The 22,009-nt window shown below is 52.7% G+C and overlaps 1 protein-coding gene and 1 long non-coding RNA gene across 3 annotated transcripts in view; both read right to left on the bottom strand.

Moving 5' to 3' along the window:
• Nucleotides 1-470: 470 nt before the first annotated feature.
• The window catches only part of RNF185 (ring finger protein 185), a 31,078-nt gene continuing 9,539 nt past the window's right edge, over nt 471-22,009 (bottom strand). Inside the window, exons 6-7 of one of the 2 annotated variants that reach the window (XM_078620340.1) lie at nt 10,341-10,438; nt 471-3,135 (exon numbers count right to left, since the gene is read on the bottom strand). In XM_078620340.1, the coding sequence (XP_078476466.1) occupies nt 10,341-10,438 (98 nt within the window). In that variant the 3' untranslated portion in view covers nt 471-3,135. The remainder of the gene's footprint in view (nt 3,136-10,340; nt 10,439-22,009) is intronic. The other variant, XM_078620341.1, reaches the window with a different exon arrangement.
• LOC144737581 (uncharacterized) lies at nt 17,828-22,006 on the bottom strand. Its single transcript, XR_013589038.1, has 2 exons — nt 21,885-22,006; nt 17,828-18,037 (listed from the first exon to the last, which is right to left on the bottom strand). It is a non-coding gene; the product is annotated as an uncharacterized LOC144737581 (long non-coding RNA).

Below are 22,009 nucleotides of genomic sequence, written 5' to 3'. Positions count from 1 at the left end.
ATACAGAGGAAGGGGGCGGGGCATACAGAGGAAGGGGGCGGGGCCTGCAGAGGATGAACTTTGGCGACCACCCACGCGAGCGAACCGGCGCAGAACCCTCCTCACCCTCCCGACCCTCCTCACCCTCTTCACCCTCCCGACCCTCCTCACCCTCTTCACCCTCCTCACCCTCCCGACCCTCCTCACCCTCCCGACCCTCCTCACCCTCCTCACCCTCCCGACCCTCCTCACCCTCCCGACCCTCCTCACCCTCTTCACCCTCCTCACCCTCTTCACCCTCCCGACCCTCCTCACCCTCTTCACCCTCCCGACCCTCCTCACCCTCCTCACCCTCCCGACCCTCCTCACCCTCCTCACCCTCCCGACCCTCCTCACCCTCCTCACCCTCCTCACCCTCCCGACCCTCCTCACCCTCCCGACCCTCCTCACCCTCCTCTTGCACCGAAGTCCACGAAGCTCCGAACACGAGGGGGTTTATAATTATTTATTCATTGAGACCGGCACAGGGAACGCAATTTACACGCAATGACGACGACCGCACAACGACGACGACCGGGCGACAAAGACGACGACGATGACCGTGAGATGATGATGACCGTGAGATGATGATGACCGTGAGATGATGATGACCGTGCGACGATGACGACGACCGTGAGATGATGGCGACGACGGTGAGATGATGATGACCGTGCGACGACAATGACGACGATGACCGTGCGATGACGACGACAACAACGACGATGACGATGAACTGTACAGGGATATTTATTCGCACCGAGCACCTAAAGTAAAAAATACCAGTGGCTGCGGGGTCCCCCACAAGGACTCCCTCCCCCAGTGGGGTTCACTGCTGTTGCCTCCTCCTTCTACAGTTAGAGTGAGTCAGTGTGGGTGTGAGTCAGTGTGGGTGTGAGTGAGTGTGAGTCAGTGTGAGAGTGAGTCAGTGTGGGTGTGAGTCAGTGTGGGTGTGAGTCAGTGTGGGTGTGAGTCAGTGTGGGTGTGAGTCAGTGTGAGAGTGAGTCAGTGTGGGTGTGAGTCAGTGTGGGTGTGAGTCAGTGTGGGTGTGAGTCAGTGTGGGTGTGAGTCAGTGTGAGAGTGAGTGAGTGTGGGTGTGAGTCAGTGTGGGTGTGAGTCAGTGTGGGTGTGAGTCAGTGTGTGTCAGTGTCCGAGTGACTGAGTCAGTGTGAGAGTGCTGAGCCTATGGTCACTCTGTGGGTGTGAGTGAGTGCTGAGTGGGTGGTCACTCTGTGGGTGTGAGTGAATGCTGAGTGGGTGGTCACTCTGTGGGTGTGAGTGAGTGCTGAGTGAGTGGTCACCCTGTGAGTGTGAGTGAGTGCTGAGTGTGTGGTCACTCTGTGGGTGTGAGTGCTGAGTGAGTAGTCACTCTGTGGGTGTGAGTGAGTGCTGAGTGGGTGGTCACTCTGTGGGTGTGAGTGAGTGCTGAGTGTGGTCACTCTGTCGGTGTGAGTGAGTGCTGAGTGGGTGGGTCACTCTGTGGGTGTGAGTGAGTGCTGAGTGGGTGGTCACTCTGTGGGTGTGAGTGAGTGCTGAGTGGGTGGTCACTCTGTGGGTGTGAGTGCTGAGTGGGTGGTCACTCTGTGGGTGTGAGTGAGTGCTGAGTGTGTGGTCACTCTGTGGGTGTGAGTGAGTACCGAGTGTGGTCACTCTGTGGGTGTGAGTGAGTGCTGAGTGGGTGGCCACTCTGTGGGTGTGAGTGAGTGCTGAGTGGGTGGTCACTCTGTGGGTGTGAGTGAGTGGGTGGTCACTCTGTGGGTGTGAGTGAGTGGGTGGTCACTCTGTGGGTGTGAGTGAGTGCTGAGTGAGTGGTCATCCTGTGAGTGTGAGTGAGTGCTGAGTGTGTGGTCACTCTGTGGGTGTGAGTGCTGAGTGAGTAGTCACTCTGTGGGTGTGAGTGAGTGCTGAGTGGGTGGTCACTCTGTGGGTGTGAGTGAGTGCTGAGTGTGGTCACTCTGTCGGTGTGAGTGAGTGCTGAGTGGGTGGGTCACTCTGTGGGTGTGAGTGAGTGCTGAGTGGGTGGTCACTCTGTGGGTGTGAGTGAGTGCTGAGTGAGTGGTCACTCTGTGGGCGTGAGTGAGTGCTGAGTGAGTGGTCACTGTGGGTGTGAGTGAGTGCTGAGTGGGTGGTCACTCTGTGGGTGTGAGTGAGTGCTGAGTGAGTGGTCACTCTGTGGGCGTGAGTGAGTGCTGAGTGAGTGGTCACTCTGTGGGTGTAAGTGAGTGCTGAGTGGGTGGTCACTCTGTGGGTGTGAGTGAGTGGGTGGTCACTCTGTGGGTGTGAGTGAGTGCCGAGTGTGGTCACTCTGTGGGTGTGAGTGAGTACCGAATGTGGTCACTCTGTGGGTGTGAGTGAGTGCTGAGTGGGTGGCCACTCTGTGGGTGTGAGTGAGTGCTGAGTGGGTGGTCACTCTGTGGGTGTGAGTGAGTGGGTGGTCACTCTGTGGGTGTGAGTGAGTACTGGGTGGGTGGCCGCTCTTACATTGGGGGGGGAGGGGGCCGCGCCATGAATCCGAAATTTGTACAAATTTTAACAACGAAAGATTATCTGCAGATTAAGCACTCAGTTGGGATGACACAAAGACAGCTGTCACTGGGGATGCCCCTAGGCTATAGACCCACACAGCAGCAGCAATCATCGCGCGCTGCTCCGATAACTCGGGAAGGACCCTTCTGGAAACGAGCCTTGAGTTTGTGGTGAGAGGTGAGTGAGCAGCGTGTGGGATGGTGAGCAGAGAGTGGGTCGGAGGGGAGTGGGTGGGTGAGTGGGTGAGTGGGTGAGTGGGTGGGTGAGTGGGTTGGCGAGTGGACGAGTGGGTGGGTGAGTGGAAGGGTAGATGAGTGAGAGGGCAGGTGAGCGGGTAGGTGAGTTGTTTGGTGGGTGGGTGAGTGGATTGGTGAGTGGGTTGGTGAGCAGAGAGTGGGTGGGGGGGAGTGAGTTGTTGGGTGGGTTAGTGAGAGGTTGGGTGAGTGGGTTGGTGAGTGGACGAGTGGGTGGGTGAGTGGTGAGGTGTGGCCGCGCCTCACACAGTGAGGAGCCAAAGGAAGATGACGATGGCGACGATGATGAAGAAGACTTCGTGGAGGTTGTGTGGGGAGAGGAGCAGAGGGGCCGCTCCACCTGCAGAGACACGGAGAAGCAGAGACAGAGACACAGAGACATAAACACAGTGACACAGAGACACGTACACAGAGACACAGAGTCAGAGACACACAGAGACACAGAGACATGTACACAGAGACACAGAGACATGTACACAGAGACACAGAGACACGTACACAGAGACACAGAGACATGTACACAGAGACACGTACACAGAGACACAGAGACATGTAGTACACAGAGACACGTACACAGAGACACACAGAGACACAGAGAGACACGCAGAGACACAGAGACACGCAGAGACATAGAGTCACAGAGATACACAGACACACAGACACACAGACACAGAGACACGTACACAGAGACACACACAGAGACACAGAGAGACACAGAGAGACACAGAGACATGAACACAGAGACACAGAGACATGAACACAGAGACACGTACACAAAGACACAGTGACACAGAGACACGTACACAGAGACACGCACACAGAGACACGCACACAGAGACACAGAGTCACAGAGACACAGAGACACGTACACAGAGACACAGAGACACGTACACAGAGACATAGAGACACAGAGACATGAACACAGAGACACGTACACAGAGACACAGAGACACGTACACACAGAGACACGGAGACAGAGAGTCACATGAATCCGTGAGCTCCCCACGCTGTGACCCAAATTCGATTCCAGCTCATGGCCAACACCACTGATGATCAGCTCAACCGGTCCTTGGCCTCCCCTAGGTCGACTCAGCCTCAAACGAGTACCTGGTGCAGTGGGTAAACACCGCCACTGGGGAGACAAAGCGGCCGGGCGAGGTGCTAGCCACCCACCCCCTTTGTGTGTGCCACAGTTTCGGCCTTCATAGGTGCTGCTACTCGCTACTAACAGCACTTGCCCCTACAGCCTGTTAAGGTGTGTGAGGGTGTGATGGTGAGTGTGTGGGTGAGTGAGTGTGAATGAGGGTGAGTGTGAGTGAGTGAGGGTGAGTGTGGTTGAGTGAGTGCTAGTGTGGGTCAGTGAGTGAGTGTGAGTGTTGGTGAGTGAGTGTGGGTGAGTGTGAGGGTGAGTGTAAGTTAGGCCTCGGCAAGGTAAGGTAATTTACCCTTTTTAACGGGTAAAAGGGTAAAGATGTCGACATGCCAAGGGGTAAGGTAAAGGGTAGGGTAAAGGTAGCTCGGAAGAATTACCCGGTAGGGTAAAGGTAGCGCAAAGTATTACCCGGTAAATACGGTACCTTGTTTACCGCTAAAAGCTCCGTCGCGCAGTCCGTGGCCTACATTTAATAAGTAATATTTAAAAAAACTTTATAAAAAACACGCTTTTATTAAATGTACGAGTAATGACAGAACTCCACGACTCCAGGAAGTGGCCCCGAAGCTTGCCATAACGTAAGGGACCGTGGTGATTTACAGCCAACGTCGGTTGACTGTGGACAATTAGACCCAAGCCGAAACAAAACATAAAAAAAAGATTGTTTAAAAATATTTAGATTTTTTATGATAGAATATAGTATTGTCATCAGTATGACCTAAGTATACCAAGTTTGCAGTCGATACCACATTAGGAAGTGGGTTAAAATTTACTTTCAAGATTTGAGGATACAACAATAGCGACGACAGAGTGAGTTAAAACAAAGCATGTAAAATTGGAATAATCGAGAGTATTCTATATGATTAAAGCTTGATACAGCAAATCTGGCTGTGACGGTCCCACCTGATGACGGAGACTTGTGTTGCCTCCGAAACGTCGTGATTTATTTTTATTTCATTTTTTTTACCTACGTGACTTTACCGAAAAAACTAAGAGTATGATTAAAGTGCTCTACCTTGTAGCATTTACCGTTATAAACCTTGTTCATGTGTAGTAGTTCCCTAGTAATTACCCTGTAATCGGGTAATTTGTATGAGGTAAGGGTAAAAGGTAGGGTAAAAGGTAGGCTCGTTGTTATTACCTTTAACCTTTTACCTTACCTGCTAAAGGGTAAAAGGTAGGGTAGAGTGATTGTATTGTGGCAAGGTAAAAGGTAGGGTAAAGGTAGGCTCGTTTTTACCCTTAAACTTTTACCTTACCTTGCCGAGGCCTAGTGTAAGTGAGGGTGAGTGTGAGTGACTGTGTGAGTGAGGGTGAGTGACTGTGAGTGTGAGTGACTGAGTGTGAGTGACTGTGAGTGAGTGACTGAGTGAGTGACTTGAGTGAGTGACTGTGTGTGAATGACTGAGTGACTGTGAGTGACTGTGTCAGTGAAGGCTGCTACTCGCTAACAACACTTGCCTCCAGCAGTCTGTTGCAGGCTAACAGGGGGGGGCGGGGGGGGGGGCTTTACCTTTTGTACCGGAGCGGTTACAAACAGGTTTAAACCGGTTCAACGTTTACAATGATCGAGAGCGGTCACTCGAGAGATGCTTCGTGAACTCTGTGGTCAGGAGGATCTTGCCCAGGTTCTGCTCTCAGTAAGGCAGCGGGAGACAGAGGCGGGCAGGGAGGGAGGCGATGCTTCTACTGCTGCTGCTGCTCTGAGGTCTCGGGTTGCAGGGGATGCTGAGAGACCCATAGAGACCCACAGAGATCCATAGAGACCCACAGAGATCCACAGAGATCCATAGAGACCCACAGAGACCCACAGAGATCCATAGAGATCCATAGAGACCCACAGAGACCCATAGAGACCCACAGAGACCCATATAGACCCATACAGACCCACAGAGACCCATAGAGACCTACAGAGATCCACAGAGACCCACAGAGAACCATAGAGACCCATAGAGACCGACAGAGATCCACAGAGATCCACAGAGACCCACAGAGACCCACAGAGACCCACAGAGACCCACAGAGATCCAGAGACCCACAGAGATCCAGAGAGACCCATAGAGACCCATAGAGACCCACAGAGATCCATAGAGATCCATAGAGACCCACAGAGACCCACAGAGATCCACAGAGACCCACAGAGATCCAGAGACCCACAGAGATCCAGAGAGACCCATAGAGACCCATAGAGACCCACAGAGATCCATAGAGACCCACAGAGACCCACAGAGACCTATACAGACCCATACGGACCCACAAAGACTCAGAGACCCATAGAGACCCACAGACACATACAGATCCAGAGACCCATACAGACCCACAGAGACCCATACAGACCCATAGACACTCACAGACACATACAGACCCAGAGACCCACAGAGACCCATACAGATCCACAGAGACCCACAGAAACCCACAGAGACCCCTACAGAGCCACAGACACATACAGATCCAAAGAAACCCATACAGACCCACCGAGACCCATAGAGACCCACACAGACCCACAGAGACCCATAGAGACCCACACAGACCCACACAGACCCACACAGACCCACACAGACCCACAGAGACCAACAGAGACCCATACAGACCCACAGAGACCCACACAAAAACACAAAGACATATACTCATAATAAAGGTTTTTGGGTTAGATCGCGTTATTTCTAAATATGTCGCAACCCTTGACCACCCAACACGGCCAATCAGTAAAAATTGTGTCACGTTGACAAAAGAGTTCACTACTTTAGCCCACCGGTGTGTTGAAGAGTGGATCCACAACATTTACAATTTGAGAACGACGTTTCGCTCGAAATTACATCCAGCATCTTCGGGCGATTTGCCAGAATAGACTCTACTCATGAAGACTGACAGAGACCCATACTCATAAAGACTCACATAGTTAACGTCTCGCCACGTGGCGCCCTAGGGGAGAGGATATACACGACACGCTCTCTCACTCACTCACCACACAATCCGTCACTCGCTCGCCCTGCAAGGCAAATCCAGTCATCTACCCACTCACACCAAAGACGAAGACCCCCCCCCCCCCCCATGCAGCCTCAACAGACTGTTTGGTGCAAGTGCTGTTAGCGAGCACTGATGAAGACCGGCACGGCACGCCAGGGGGTGGGTGGCCAGCACCACGCCCGGCCGCCTTTGTCTCCCCAGTGGCGATGTTTACTACCCACCGCTCCAGGTAACTCATTTGAGGCTGAGTCGACCTAGGGGAAGGCCTAGGACCAGTTCGGATAATCGTCGTCACTGGTGTTGGTGGCCGTTAGCAGGAATCCAACTCGGGTCACCGGGTTCGTAGCACAGCGTGGCGTTAACCACGACACTACCGCCCCCCACACACCTTCACACCCCCAACAACAACCGCCATTCACCACTAGGTGGCGGTGAAGTAACCAGGGTGCGTATGCCAGGCCAGGTGGACTTCGTGGCCATGTGAAGTGTGGAAGGCTCGCTGCTGGCAAGAGGTCAAGGAACAGACCCAGGTGCATGGGTGGGTGTGTGAATGGGTGGGTTGGAGATAGCCAGAAACCCTGGCAGACAGAGGTGGTGTTCCGACTGGTTGAAAGTCAGCAGCAGGTCCACTCCCACCCTCCACAGCATCCCACGTCCGAGAACGAAGCGGCTTAACCGCAGCCTTCGCTCGGAGGTTCGGAGAGCCGTGTGCCGCTGCAAGAACGAGTGATGGTCGCGAGTTGCTGAGGAGATGGCATCTGCCTCAGCAGTGATCATAAATCAATCTTTAACTTCATCAAAAAGGTAACTTGCAGAACCTCACCTATCACCATCATTAAGGGAAAGGATGACTTGATCTGACCCCCCAGGAACTGATCTGCAGGTTTGCTGAACATTTCTGTGAGAAACTGTGGGCAGGAGAATCCCTCAGCCCAGATGACATCATGGGGCAATGTGGGGATGATCCTGCTGAGATCGCCATGCCTCAAATATCAGCAGAAGTAGCCACCCCTTCCGAGCGGTTGGCTGAGGCGCCATCTGTTGAGGAAGTACGGAAGGTGACACAAAGTCTGAGACCAGGAAAAGTGCCGGGCAGAGATGATCTCCCAAGAGGACTACTGAGACAGGGTGGTGTTTGTGTGCACTGCCCTATAACGACATTATTATAACAGTCTGGACCGCTGGATGAGTTCCACAGGATTGAAAGGATGCCCTGGTGGTCCCCCGATTTAAGAAGGGGGACCTTACAGACTGTAACAACTACAGGGGCATCTCTCGCCTCAGTGTGAGCCCAGAAAAGGTTCTGGCAAGGTTTATTCAACATCACCTTGCTAGGCAACGCGCTGAGGAGAGGCTTGCAGAGCCTGGATGTGGTTTCAGGCAAGGATGGTCCTGCACAGATTCTCTGTCCGTCTGCGACAGGAAAGGTGTAGGGCAGGGGTCGGCAACCTACGGCTCCGGAGCCGCATGCGGCTCTTTACGGGCTGCTTCTTGACGATATGTACGTATGTACATAGATGCATTGCGGCTCTTGAAATACTGAATTTTGTACCGAATTGGAAAGAAATGGCTCTTCTTGTTATTTTGGTTGCCGACCCCTGGTGTAGGGAATTCCAACCGGACCTACATATCTGCTTTATCGACCTGGTCAAGGCCTATGATATCATAAATAGGCCAGGGCTCTGGGTTATTTTTCGTACTTTCGGAGGCCCAAACCATCGGCTCAGAATTATTAAGGGCATTTCATGAAGGTGGGCAGGCCCGGGTGAAGTTGCGTGGCCGGGAGTTGGAGCCATTCCCTGTTCAACTTCGGGGTGCGACAGGGATGTCCTCTGGCTCGCACAGTTTTTAACAAACTTTGACCACGTAGTTCAAGAAGCTTTCCATGGCTGTATTGAAGGAATCTCCATATGGTACAGATACAATGGGAGGATTGATTGATGCCTGGGTGTGATTAAGGGATGGCTCCCTATGTGGTAAACCATGTTACGTACACGGATGATCTAGTGATCATCACTAGATCTATAGATCACTAGATCTATCGATCTAGTGATTGCTGCCGACTCAAAGGAGTTGGAGATGCTCCTGTTCAACCTGGAACATGCCACTATGAGATGGAGCCTTACCATCAGCCCTACAAAAACAAAGCACCTGCCTGGGTATTGTGTCAAACAATGCTCCCCCCCCCTTCAGTCCCCCCCCCCCCCCCGAGTGATGAGGCAGTTGTGGAGAGAGTGGAGAAGTTTCCATACCTGGGCAGTGTGCTTAGGACCAGATCCTATTAAGCAGCAGAGGTCTCACTAAATCAGTCTGGTGGCATTGTTTTTGTCATTGGCTGCATAACGCTACTTGTGTGGAAGCTACCTGGCCTGTCGCTCTGTACAAGGCTCTGCCCTCCCTTCTCTATACTTGAGACGTACATCCCTCTATAAGGAACATCTGTGCCAGTTAGAAACATTCAGGCTGGCTTGCCTACGATCCATCCTGACTTTAACCAGGTTGGATTGTGTGAAGAGCTCACAGCTGCTTGAAAGATCTGAACGCAGTCCCGTCAGTGAGCTACTCCGGCAGGCAAGGCTGCATTGGCTGGGCAATGTCTCTCACATGACCAGCCACAGCATGCCCAAGCAGCTTTTGTTTGTCTGGATAAAGCGGGCTAAACGGGCACAGCATGGGCGAGAGAAGAGATGGACTGATGCTGTGCAGGAGGATGTGGAGCTGAGTGTACTTGCCAATGACTGGTATCAGCGGTGTCAAGATCGGCCTCTGTGGGGGAGGCTCGTGAAGGACGCTGCTGCTACTGGGCAGTTGGAGGCAGTCGCCCTCCAGCAACAACGGAGGCTAGAGGAGTGACGCTCACAACAACCAGCGGAGCGCCGGGTGGCTAAAGAGCAGAAAGTTGGAACAGTGGGGAGGACAGGTGGTGGTGCATCTGCAAGTCATCTCAGTCAGTCGACCCATGGTACCTGATGGATCTGACCCATGACCTCCTGCCAGCAGGGCCTTCAACACTTCAGGTGGCCTCCAAGTGCACCTAGCCTGGCACAGGCGCCATGATGCCACTGCCAATTTGTGGTGAAAGCGGTTGTTGTTGTTGATGGTGGTGGTAGCCATGATAGTGGTGGTGGCTGTGGTGGTGGTGGCCGTAGTGGCTGTGGTGGGGGTGGAGGTGGTAGCGGTAGTGGTGATGGCTGTGGTGGTGGCTGTGGTTGGGGTGGTGGCCGCTGTAGTGGTGGTGGCCGTGGTGGTGGTGGCCGTGGTGGGGGTGGTGGTGGTAGCGGTAGTGGTGATGGCTGTGGTGGTGGCTGTGGTGGTGGCCGTGGTGGTGGTGGCTGTGGTAGTGGTGGCCATGGAGGCCGCTGTGGTGGTGGTGGCTGTGGTAGTGGTGGTGGCTGTGGTGGTGGCTTTGGTGGTGGGGGCCGTGCCTAGGCGATAAAGAGCCAGAACATGATGAGCAGGGCGACGTAGAGGAAGATTCGGGACAGGAACTGCTCTTCGGTGTGCTGCGGGGTTCCCGGGACAGCTACGCACACACAGCACACACACAGCACACGCACAGCACACGCACAGCACACGCACAGCACACGCACAGCACACGCACAGCACACGCATAACACACGCACAGCACACACACACATTTACCCTTACACAGTGTACACACAGCACACACATGCACATTTACCAGTACACAGTGCAAACACAGCACACACACACTTACCCGTAGACAGTACACACACACACTTACCAATGCACAGTGCACGCCCAGCACGCGCACACACAGCACACACACATTTACCCTTACACAGTGCGCACACACACAGCACACACACCCACTAACCCTTACACAGTGCACACACAATACACACACACCCTTACACTACACAATGCACACACAGTAAACGCACATCCTTACACGACACAGTGCACACACACAGTACACACATAGCACACCCACTAACCCTTACACAGTGCACACACAGTACACACACACAGCACACGCACAACACAGACGCTTACCCTTACACAGGGCACACACAGTACACACACACCCTTACACTACACAATGCACACAGTACACATACAGCCCACCCACTAACCCTTACACAGTGCACACACAGTACACACACTTACCTTGACACAGTGCACACACAGTACACATACAGCACACACACCCTTACAGTGTACACACAGTACACACACACCCTTACACTACACAATGCACACACAGTACACACACCCTGCCACTACACAATGTACACACAATACACACACAGCACACCCACTAACCCTTACACAGTGCACACACAGTACACACACACCCTGACACTACAGAATGCACACACACAATGCACACCCACTAACCCTGACACTACACAATGCACACACACAGTACACACACCCTGACACTACACAATGCACACAAAGTACACACACACCCTTACACTACACAATGCACACACACACAGTACACACACACCCTTACACTACACAATGCACACACACACACAGTACACACACACAGTACACACACTGAAAGCCTCTCCTCAGCGTGCCTGGCAAAGGGGCGATGTTGATTCATCCTTGCCAGGACCGTTTCTGGCCTCACACCGAGGAGGGAGATACCCCGGAAGTTGGCACAATCAGTACGGTCATCCTTCCAATCCTGCGGAACCCGTCCAGTGGTCCAGACTGTTATTGTGATGTCATGTAGGGCAGTCTGCACACAAACGCCACCCTTCCCTCAGCATTTCGCTTGGGAGATCATCTCAGAATCTGAATCGCCTTCCGTACTTCCTCAACAGATGGCACTTCAGCCAGCCACTTCACAAGGGGTGACTAATTCCTCCAATATTTGATGCACAGCAGGCCCATCAGGGTCCTCCCCACCTTGCCCCATGATGTCGTCTGGGATGAGGGATTTCCCCTCCCCCAAGGCCTCACATAAATGTTCGGTAAAACCTGCAGACCTAAGGATGGTGATAGGTGCGGTGCTGCAAGTTATTTTTTTTGATCGAGTTAAAGAGTGATTTGTGATCGCGGACTACTGAGGCAGGTTCCATCTCCTCATTAACCCGCGACCACAAACCCATCCTCGCAGCACCGCATGGCTCTCCGAACCTCCGAGCAAAGGCTGCGGTAAGCCTCCTCATTCTCTGACGTGGGATGCTCTAAAACAGGGGTCCTCAAACGTTTTAAACAGGGGGCCAGTTCACTGTCCCTCAGACCGTTGGAGGGCCGGACTATAGTTAAAAAAACTATGAACAAATTCCTATGCACACTGCATATATCTTATTTTGAAGTGAAGAAACAAAACGGGAACAAATACAATATTTAAAATGAAGAACAAGTAAAGTTAAATCAACAAACTTGCCAGTATTTCAATGGGAACTATGGGCCTGCGTTTGGCTAATGAGATGGTCAATGTCCGGTTCCATATTTGTCATTGCTAGTCATAACAAGTGATGCAAGTGTGCATCCGTTAGTCTAGATCTGGTTGGAGATTTCAAATGTTTCATTCTGGAAAAAGTCTGTTCACAGACATAAGTGCTGCCAAAGATGGTTGCCATTTTGAGTGCATGGTTCCTGAGATGAGGATATGTCTCAGAGGGGAAAGATGCATAGAAATTATGAAGGCTGCTTGACTTGAATGCGTCTTTCAGAGAGTCACAATTCTGCAGTTCAGCCAGTTCCATTTGGTAAATTGTATCCACATTTTCAATGTCAATAGAAAATGGGTTACGGAAAAGCTGTATGTCCTGTTCATGGAGATGAAGCTCTTTAAATATAAATTGGAACTCATTTTGCAATTTTTCCAGTGAATCCACACATGTTTTGTTTGGGAATGCAACCAATGGTTTTTCCGCTAACAGATTTTGAGTTGTGGGGAGATGGCAGACGTTTTCCTTCTTCACTTGTTTGATGAGGCCTAATTTTACTTCAAATGCTTTGACATGTGATTGCATATCACAGATGAGCTTCCCCTTTCCTTGAAGTTGCACATTGAAACTGTTGAGTAGCTCTGTTACATCTGTCAGAAAGGCAAGGTGCAATTTCCATTCTGCATCACTGAGCTCTGGTACTTCTTTGTTTTTTGAAAGCAGAAAAGCTGTGATCTATGGAAGTAAGTCATAGAAACGTTTCAAACCTCTCCCTCGATTTAGCCAACGGACTTCTGTGTGGTACAGAACATCTTCATAGTCAACATTTAGCTCAGACAGAAATTCCTGAAATTGTCTGTGGTTTAGTGCATGAGCTCTAATGAAGTTAACACAAGATACCACAATTTTCATAACAGAGTCCCACTTCAGTGATTTACTACACAGCGCTTGTTGGTGGATGAGGCAGTGTATGGCTATTGGATGAGAATGGTTATGTTTGTCCATCTCTTGGTTAATGCGAGCAATTACTCCTTTCTTAGATCCCACCATGCTAGGAGCACCATCAGATGTCACACTGGCTAGTTTAGCCCAGTTCAGCTCCAAACCATTCACAGTTTGGCAAACCTTTTCATAGATATCCTCTCCTGTAGTTGTGCCTTTGATGCTTTGCAGTGCAGCAAGCTCTTCTGTGACTTCGAAATAGTCATTCGTCCCACGAATAAAAATTAGAAGTTGTGCAGAATCACGAACATCATTGCTTTCGTCAAGTGCCAAGGAAAAATAGGAAAGTTTTTTTTGTGGAGTTTTGCAAATGCTGATGCAAATTGTCTCCCATTTCTTCAATCCTCCGTGTAATTGTAGGTCCTGAAAGACTCACTGTACTAAATAAATCGGCCTTCTCTGGACACATCTCTTTGGCAACAGAAAGAAGGCATTCTTTAACAAATTCTCCCTCCACGAATGGTCTGCCAGTGCACGCTATTAGCTTGGCAACTTGAAAACTTGCTCGCAGTGATGAAATATTTAGCTGCTTCTGCTTCACAAAAGTATTTTGCTGAGTTGTTAATGTATTTTTCAGTTTTAATATTTTATCTTTTCTCCCTTCTCCGACCAAACAATCATATTTATCTTTATGTTGAGTTTCATAGTGTCGACGTAAATTGTATTCTTTGAACACAGACACTATATTCTGGCATATCAGACACACAGCTCTTTCCTTGTACTGCATGAAAAAGTAATCATAAGTCCACTGTTCTTTGAATATCCTACACTCCGAGTCAATTTTTCTCTTTCTTGACATCATTGTTTCCTAGGAAGTCAAAATTGCTATTAGTAAAATACAAATATATATATACAGCGCTACAAAAACAATATACCAGCAATAACTTTGCCCACACAGAGATATACAGACTGCACTGCCCATCAATACAGTCTGATTGGGGGAACTCCGCTTTTACCCCAGGGTCACACTGGTGCGGGTGCCATTAAAAAGTTAATTACACCTGCAGTTTTGTTCACAGATCGCAGTGCGATCTGCGAACTCGCATAGGAATCTGATCGCATGGGGGAGAAGACCCATGCGATCCGATTCCACTGCAGGAAAAAAGAAGGCACATGTGCCTTTTTTCTTCCGAATCTAATGCAAGTTCAGCCATACAAGCATATGGCTGAACTCGCACTGCTCAGAGATCGCAACAGTATGAACCGGGGCTTACACAACATGCAACATATAACCTCATACAACTGAATAGCAATCAGAATATAAATGCACTTACTGTCATTTAAATTGGGTTTCCTACTCCTCGGCTGTCTGTCACTGACCAGCACGGAAAAACAGCAAGCAGCCCCTCCAGAGATCAGAAATCACTCTGTTATTACCCCTCTATCATTTACTCAGCGGTGCGTGTGCTGGGGATCTACATCCCCAGCACACAGGAATATCACTGGGAGTGGAGCCGAGGGGCAAGTGAGGGAGCTGAGGGAGGGAGAGCCAGTCAAGCGCAGCCAGGGGAGGGCTGGCAGCCTTAGGCCTGGGGGGCAAGTCCAGTCAATTGGCCCATTGAACCATTCACCAGCGCAGCCAAATCAGTGCTCGCCACCGCAGCCCAATCAGTGCCCACCACCGCAGCCCAATGAGTGCTCACCACCGCAGCCCAATTAGTGCTCACAAGCGCAGCCCAATTAGTGACCATGGGCTGGATAAATGTCCTCGGCGGGCCGCATGTGGCCCGCGGGCCATAGTTTGAGGACCCCTGCTCTAGAAGGTGAGAGTGGGCCTGTCTCTTTCTCCCAGCCAGAACACCTCCATGGTCAGTCAGGGTCTCCGCGGAGGTCTGGACTGCATACCCAATGTAGCGATTACAGCTGCATGAGCCACAGTCCTGAACCTCACCCATTTCCCCTCGGCATCAGCAGGAGGGGGGGGGGGGGGAAATGTCAACCCCAGCTGCAAGCGATCTTGACATTCTCAATTGGGAACTTTCATCAGCAATTGAGACCAGGCCGCTGTGGGTTTGAATGGGGTCTTAGATGGACAACCCACCACCGGAGTGGAAGAATGGCAGGTGCATCTTATAGCTGACAAGCTGATGGATCAGCGGGCAGATCAGCTCCACGGTAGGTCTTGATATCAAGGACATGAGCCCAAATTGACGGTTACATCACTCGATAGTCCAGCAAATGTTCTTGTTTCGATTCGGCATACATCCATGATGTTGTGTGGATGCAATGCCGGAACAGTGTGTTGATGATTACAGGCCCATGGACAGCACAGACATATAGCAGCTTCCTCCCATTGTTATCTGGCCCATGTCTTCCAATCACTGCAGCCCATGGACCCACTCAGGCATTAAAGACACCCAACAGTATGATTCTATCCTGAGCGGGCCACTTTAGCTAGCACCTAGGACAGGAGGTTATAGAAAGCATCTGACTCATCGGCCTTGCCTGCGTCCCTCCACTGATGTTCATCTTCGGTGGAGGGTGTAAGCCACTGCCATTCATCGCCTCCCGTTGATGAGGACGTGAACCCACAGTAGGCTGGGACTCGCATCTTACCTCACTTCACCACCACGCCCCCTTCATTCTTTTGTTCAGAAGAAGAGTCACTACCCGTTGTTTGGCAGTCTCCTGCCCCGAGTAGAAGACTGTTCACCCCTCATGGCGACTGGAGCCAGAGCCAGTCCACCGGACCTCCTGAATGCCGCAGAAATCCAGGCGGAAAAACCGGCCCAGCTCCCGACGAGATTAGTGGCAGCCTCTCCTCCGCCGCAGGGAGCGTTCAAACATTCCCCGCAGCCCCGAGGTGTGGCCGTTGGGGTGTTAAGCCGCCTCGCTCTGGTGATTTGAGTTGAAGCTGGGGGGAGGTCAGCCCACCCAGAGGCTACCAGCTGATTGTATCGGGCTCTCGGGCTCCCCCGTCACCACACCCCCACCCCCACCACCCCCCCAACCCCAACCCCCCATCCCCTAATGGCATTGCTCACAGCCACCACAGCATTCCTGGCTGGAAACTACCAACAACAACAACCGCCATTCGCCACTAAGTGGCGGTGACGTCACCACGACGCTTGTGCCAGGCTAGGTGCACGTTGATGCCACGTGAAATGTCGAACGCCCACTGGCAGGAGGTCATGGGGCAGACCGAGGTTCCACAGGTCGACTGACTGAGATGACTGAGACGACTGGCTGATGCACCACCTGTGCCCCCTACTGTGCCAACTTGCTGTGCTTTAATCACCCGGCGCTCCACTCGTTGTTGTGAGCGTTGCTCCTCCGCCCTCCGTTATTGGAAACTAACACAACCACCATCACCACCACCACAGCGTTGCCATCTGGCAACCACCACCACCACCACCGCATTACCGACCTCCAACCACTACCAAGGAGGTGGGGAGTTGTTGTTGCTGGTCACACATGGAGACAAAGGCAAAGATCCCCCGTATAGCCTTCACAGACTGTAGGGGGCAAGTCCCGTCAGCGCGCTGCACCTATGAAGGCCGGCACTGTGGCACACGAGGGGGTGGGTGGCCAGCACCACGCCCGGCCGCCTTTGTCTCCCCAGTGGAGATGTTTACTACACACCGCAGCACCAGGTACTCATTTGAGGCTGAGTCGACCTCAGGGGGGAGGGCCCTGAAGGCCGGTTATTAAGACAATCGTCACCACCGGTGGTTGCTGGTGGCCCCAAGAGGTGCATAGCGCCATCACGCGTGCATTCGCGCACAAGGACGATGGTTCGAACCCAGTGGGCCGCCCCGATTAACACTGCGGCCGTGCGCGTTGAGCACACACAGCTACTCTGCACAGGGACAGCTGACACTGGGGGAGCCCCTAGGCTACAGACCCCCACAGCAGCAATCATCACTACCCATTCTCGCAGCAGACTAACGCACAGGGACAGCTGACACGGGGGGTGCCCCTAGGCTATAGACCGCACAGCAGTGATTATCGCTACCCCTACTGGCAGCAGACTCACTCACAGGGACAGCTGACACTGGGGGAGCCCCTAGGCTATAGACAGCACAGCAGCAGCAGCCGATAGCATCACGTTCACTGCCGGAGAGACTTCTGTAACTGCGGCCCAAACCGGTATTCAGCAGTTTCCTTCAGTTAAGCAGAAAAAAAAGAGATTGTATGTGTGTGCGTGTATCGGTGTGTGTGTCTGCGTGTATCAGTGTGTGTGTCAGTATACGTGCGTGTGTGTGGGGAGCGGTAGTATAGCGGTTAACGCTACGCTGCGCTACGAACCAGACGAGCTGAGTTCCATTCCCGCTCACGGCCAACACCAGTGTCGATTATCTAAACCGGCATCTTTGCCTGTGGCTGTGTGTGAGTGAGTGAGATACCTGGGGTATCTTTGCCTGTGGCTGTGTGTGAGCGAGTGTGTTACCTGGGTGATCTTTGTCTGTGGCTGTGTGTGAGTGAGTGTGTTACCTGGGGTATCTTTGCCTGTGGCTGTGTGTGAGTGAGTGTGTTACCTGGGGGATCTTTGTCTGTGGCTGTGTGTGAGTGAGTGTGTTACCTGGGGTATCTTTGCCTGTGGCTGTGTGTGAGTGAGTGTGTTACCTGGGGGATCTTTGTCTGTGGCTGTGTGTGAGTGAGTGTGTTACCTGGGGTATCTTTGCCTGTGGCTGTGTGTGAGTGAGTGTGTTACCTGGGGGATCTTTGTCTGTGGCTGTGTGTGAGTGAGTGTGTTACCTGGGTGATCTTTGTCTGTGGCTGTGTGTGAGTGAGTGTGCTACCTGGGGCGTCTTTGCCTGTGGCTGTGTGAGTGTGTTACCTGGGGCATCTTTGCCTGTGGCTGTGTGTGAGTGTGTTACCTGGGGTATCTTTGCCTGTGGCTGTGTGTGTGTGAGTGTTACCTGGGGGTCTTTGCCTGTGGCTGTGTGTGTGTGAGTGTTACCTGGGCAAAACAACCTCCTACCTCCTCGCGGTGCCGGACGGGCAACACTGTCGTGGGCAGTGCTGTGGGGGGAGGGCCAATGCCCATTGGCCTCTCCCCTCATGGCGTCTGTGACCACCACAGTGGCTAAACGGGGGCTCTGGACGGGTGCGAGGGGCTGGTAACCCCTCCACCTTCAATTAACCACCACTAAACTACGAATTAAACATAAACCTGTAATTAATAAGCTTGTGCCGGAGGCCCCGGGGGGGTCAGGCTTTTATGACGTCTCCTGGCCAAACCCCATTTGGCGGAGCCAGGAGATTGAATTTTCACCGTCGGGGCTCCTCCAGAAACAACGAAAAACCATTGCGGATGGCCACGTGGAATGTTCTAACGCTCACTGCGGAGGAGAGGCTGCCACTCCTCTGTCGGGAGCTGGACCGGTACCGCCTGGATCTCTGTGGCATTCAGGAGGTCCGGTGGACCGGTTCTGGCTCCTGCCACCATGAGGGGTGGACAGTCCTCTACTCGGGGCAGGAGACTGCCAAACAACAGGGTGTGGCTCTTCTTCTGAACAAAAGAATGAAGGGGGCGTGGGAGCGTGGCGGTGAGGTGTGGGAAGCTGTAAGCCCCAGGATACTTTGGGCTCGCCTTCCCATCAACCAGAGGCGAGGAGTGGTGGTCGTGGTTACTTATGCCCCCTCTGAAGACGAACATCCGTGGAGGGATGCAGGCAAAGCCGATGAGTCAGACGCTTTCTATGACCTCCTGTCACAGGTGCTGGCTAAAGTGGCCACTCGGGACAGAGTCATCTTGTTGGGTGACTTCAATGCCCGAGTTGGTCAAGATGCTGGCACCTGGTCTGGAGTGATTGGAAGGCATGGGCCAGATCAGCTCAATAATAACGGTAGGAGGCTGCTAGATTTTTGTGCAGCCCATGGGCTTGTAATTACCAACACGCTCTTCCGGCATCGGCGCATCCACACAACATCATGGATACATGCCGGGTCCAAGCAAGAACATCTGCTGGACTACATAGTGACGGACCAGCGGATGCGAGCCCATGTCCTTGACACCAGGACCTACCGTGGAGCTGATCTGACCTCTGACCATCGACTAGTCATCTGTAAGATGCGCCTGCCATTCTTCCACTCCAGTGGTGGGTGTACACCCAGGACCCCATTCCAACCAAAAGTGGCCTGGTCTCAGCTAGCTGATGAAAGTTGCAAGCGAGAATTTCATCATTGCTTGCAGCTGGGGTTGGCATCGTCCCCCACTCCACCTGATGTCGAGGGTAAATGGGCGAGGTTTAAGACTGTGACTCATGCAGCTGCAATGGCTGCTTTGGGTACACGGTCCAGACCTCCCCAGAAACCCTGGCTGACGGAGGAGGTGTTCAGGTTAATTGAGAAAAAGCGACAGGCCCACTCTCATCGCCTACAGCATCCCACGTCAGAGAATGAGGAGGTTTACCGCAGCCTTCGCTCGGAGGTTCGGAGAGCCGTAAGGCGCTGTAAGGATGGGTGGTGGTCGCGGGTTGCTGAGGAGATGGAGTCTGCCTCAGTGGCCCGCGATCACAAATCACTATTTAACTCCATCAAAAAAGTAACCTGCAGCGCCACACCTATTACCATCATTAGAGGAAAAAACGGTGATCCAATCTCCGACCCCCAGGAACAGGTTTGCAGATTTGCTGAGCATTTCTGTGAGGTCCTGGGGGAGGGAAAATCTCTCAGCCAGGAAAACATCATGGCACAAAGTGGGGATAACCCTGCTGAGGCTGCGGTGCCTCAAATATTGGAAGAGGTCACCCCCTGTGAGTGGTTGGCTGAGGTGCCAGCTGTTGAGGAAGTACTGAGGGCGATCCGGAGTCTGAGACCAGGGAAGGCACCGGGCAGAGATGATCTCCCAAGCGAAATGCTGAGGGAGGGTGGCGTTTGTGCACAGACTGCCCTATATGACATCATAACAACAGTCTGGACCACTGGACGGGTTCCGCAGGACTGGAAGGATGCCCTGGTGGTCCCCCTCTTTAAGAAGGGGGACCGTACCGACTGTAACAACTACAGGGGCATCTCACTCCTCAGTGTGCCGGGTAAGGTCCTGGCAAGGATTATTCAACATCGCCTTGCTAGGCACGCTGAGGAGAGGCTTGCGGAGCCCCAATGCGGTTTCAGGAAAGGGCGGTCCTGCACAAATGCCATATTTTCTGTCCGTCTGCTTCAGCAGAGGTGTAGGGAATTCCAAAAAGACCTACATCTCTGCTTTATTGACCTGGTCAAGGCCTATGATACCATCAGTAGGACTGGGCTCTGGGTTGTTCTTCGTGCTTTCGGAGTCCCTGACCCTCTGCTCACGATCATTCAGGACCTTCATGATGGTGAGCGGGCCCGGGTAAAACTACGTGGCCGGGAGTCGGAGCCTTTCCCTGTACACCTTGGGGTGCGACAGGGATGTCCTCTGGCTCCCACATTATTTAACATCTATTTCGACTGCGTAGTTCGTGAAGCCTTCAATAGCTGTACCGGGGGAATTACCATTTGGTACAGATATAATGGGAGGCTGATCGACGCCCGGGTGCGATCAAGGGATGGCTCCCTATTGGTCAACCACGTTATGTATGCTGATGATTTGGTAATAGCTGCTCATTCAGAAGAGGAGTTGGAGACGCTGCTGCTGAGACTGGAGCGTGCCACTAAGAGGTGGGGCCTTACCATCAGCCCCACAAAAACTAAGCACCTGCCTGGGTATTTTGTACCATCGGGCACTCCACCCCCACAACTCCCAATCGGTGATGGGGCAGTTGTGGAGAGAGTGGAGAGTTTCCCATACCTGGGCAGTGTGCTTATGACCGGCTCCAGTTTATCAGCAGAGGTCTCACTCCGAATCAGTCGAGCGGCAATATATTTTCATCGGTTGCGTAACGCTGTGTGGAAGCTACCTGGTCTGTCGCTCCGCACGAAGCTTCAGGTCTTCTCGGCCACGGTCATTCCCTCCCTTCTCTACGCTTGCGAAACGTGGACCCCCCTAGTGGAGCATCTTCGCCGGTTGGAAACATTTAGGCTGGCCTGCCTACGATCCATCCTGGGTTTAACCAGGCTTGATTGTGTGAGGAGCTCACAAGTCCTTGAAAGATCTGGGCAAAGTCCCATCAGTGAGCTCCTCCGGCAGGCAAGGCTGCGTTGGCTGGGTCATGTAGCCCGCATGCCCAGCCACCGCATGCCTAAACAGCTTTTGTTCGGCCGGATCAAGGGGGCTAAACGGGCGCGGCACGGGCTAGAGAAGAGATGGAGTGATGTGGTACAGGAGGACGTGGAGCTGAGTGGACTTGCCGATGACTGGTACCAGCGGTGTCAAGATCGGCCTCAGTGGAGGAGGCTCGTGAAGGACGCTACTGGGCAGTTGGAGGCAGTCGCCCTCCAACAACAACGGAGGGCGGAGGAGCGACGCTCACAACAACGAGCGGAGCGCCGGGTGGCTAAAGCACAGCAAGTTGGCACAGTAGGGGGCACAGGTGGTGCATCAGCCAGTCATCTCGGTCATCTCGGTCAGTCGACCCGTGGCACCTGGGTCTGCCCCGTGACCTCCTGCCAGCGGGCGTTCGACACTTCACGTGGCCTCAGGGTGCACATGGCCTGGCACAAGCGTCGTGGTGACGTCACCGCCACTTAGTGGCGAATGGCGGTTGTTGTTGTTGTTGTTACCTGGGGCATCTTTGCCTGTGGCTGTGTGTGAGTGAGTGTGTTACCTGGGGTATCTTTGCCTGTGGCTGTATGAGTGTGCTACCTGGGGGATCTTTGCCTGTGGCTGTGTGTGTGAGTGAGTGTGT

Source organism: Lampetra planeri, chromosome 71 (assembly GCF_965212315.1).
Source record: "Lampetra planeri chromosome 71, kcLamPlan1.2.h2, whole genome shotgun sequence".
In the NCBI taxonomy this organism is placed as follows: domain Eukaryota; kingdom Metazoa; phylum Chordata; class Hyperoartia; order Petromyzontiformes; family Petromyzontidae; genus Lampetra; species Lampetra planeri.
Note: the sequence above shows the minus strand (reverse complement) of the source record. Positions and strands in the feature narration are given on the sequence as shown.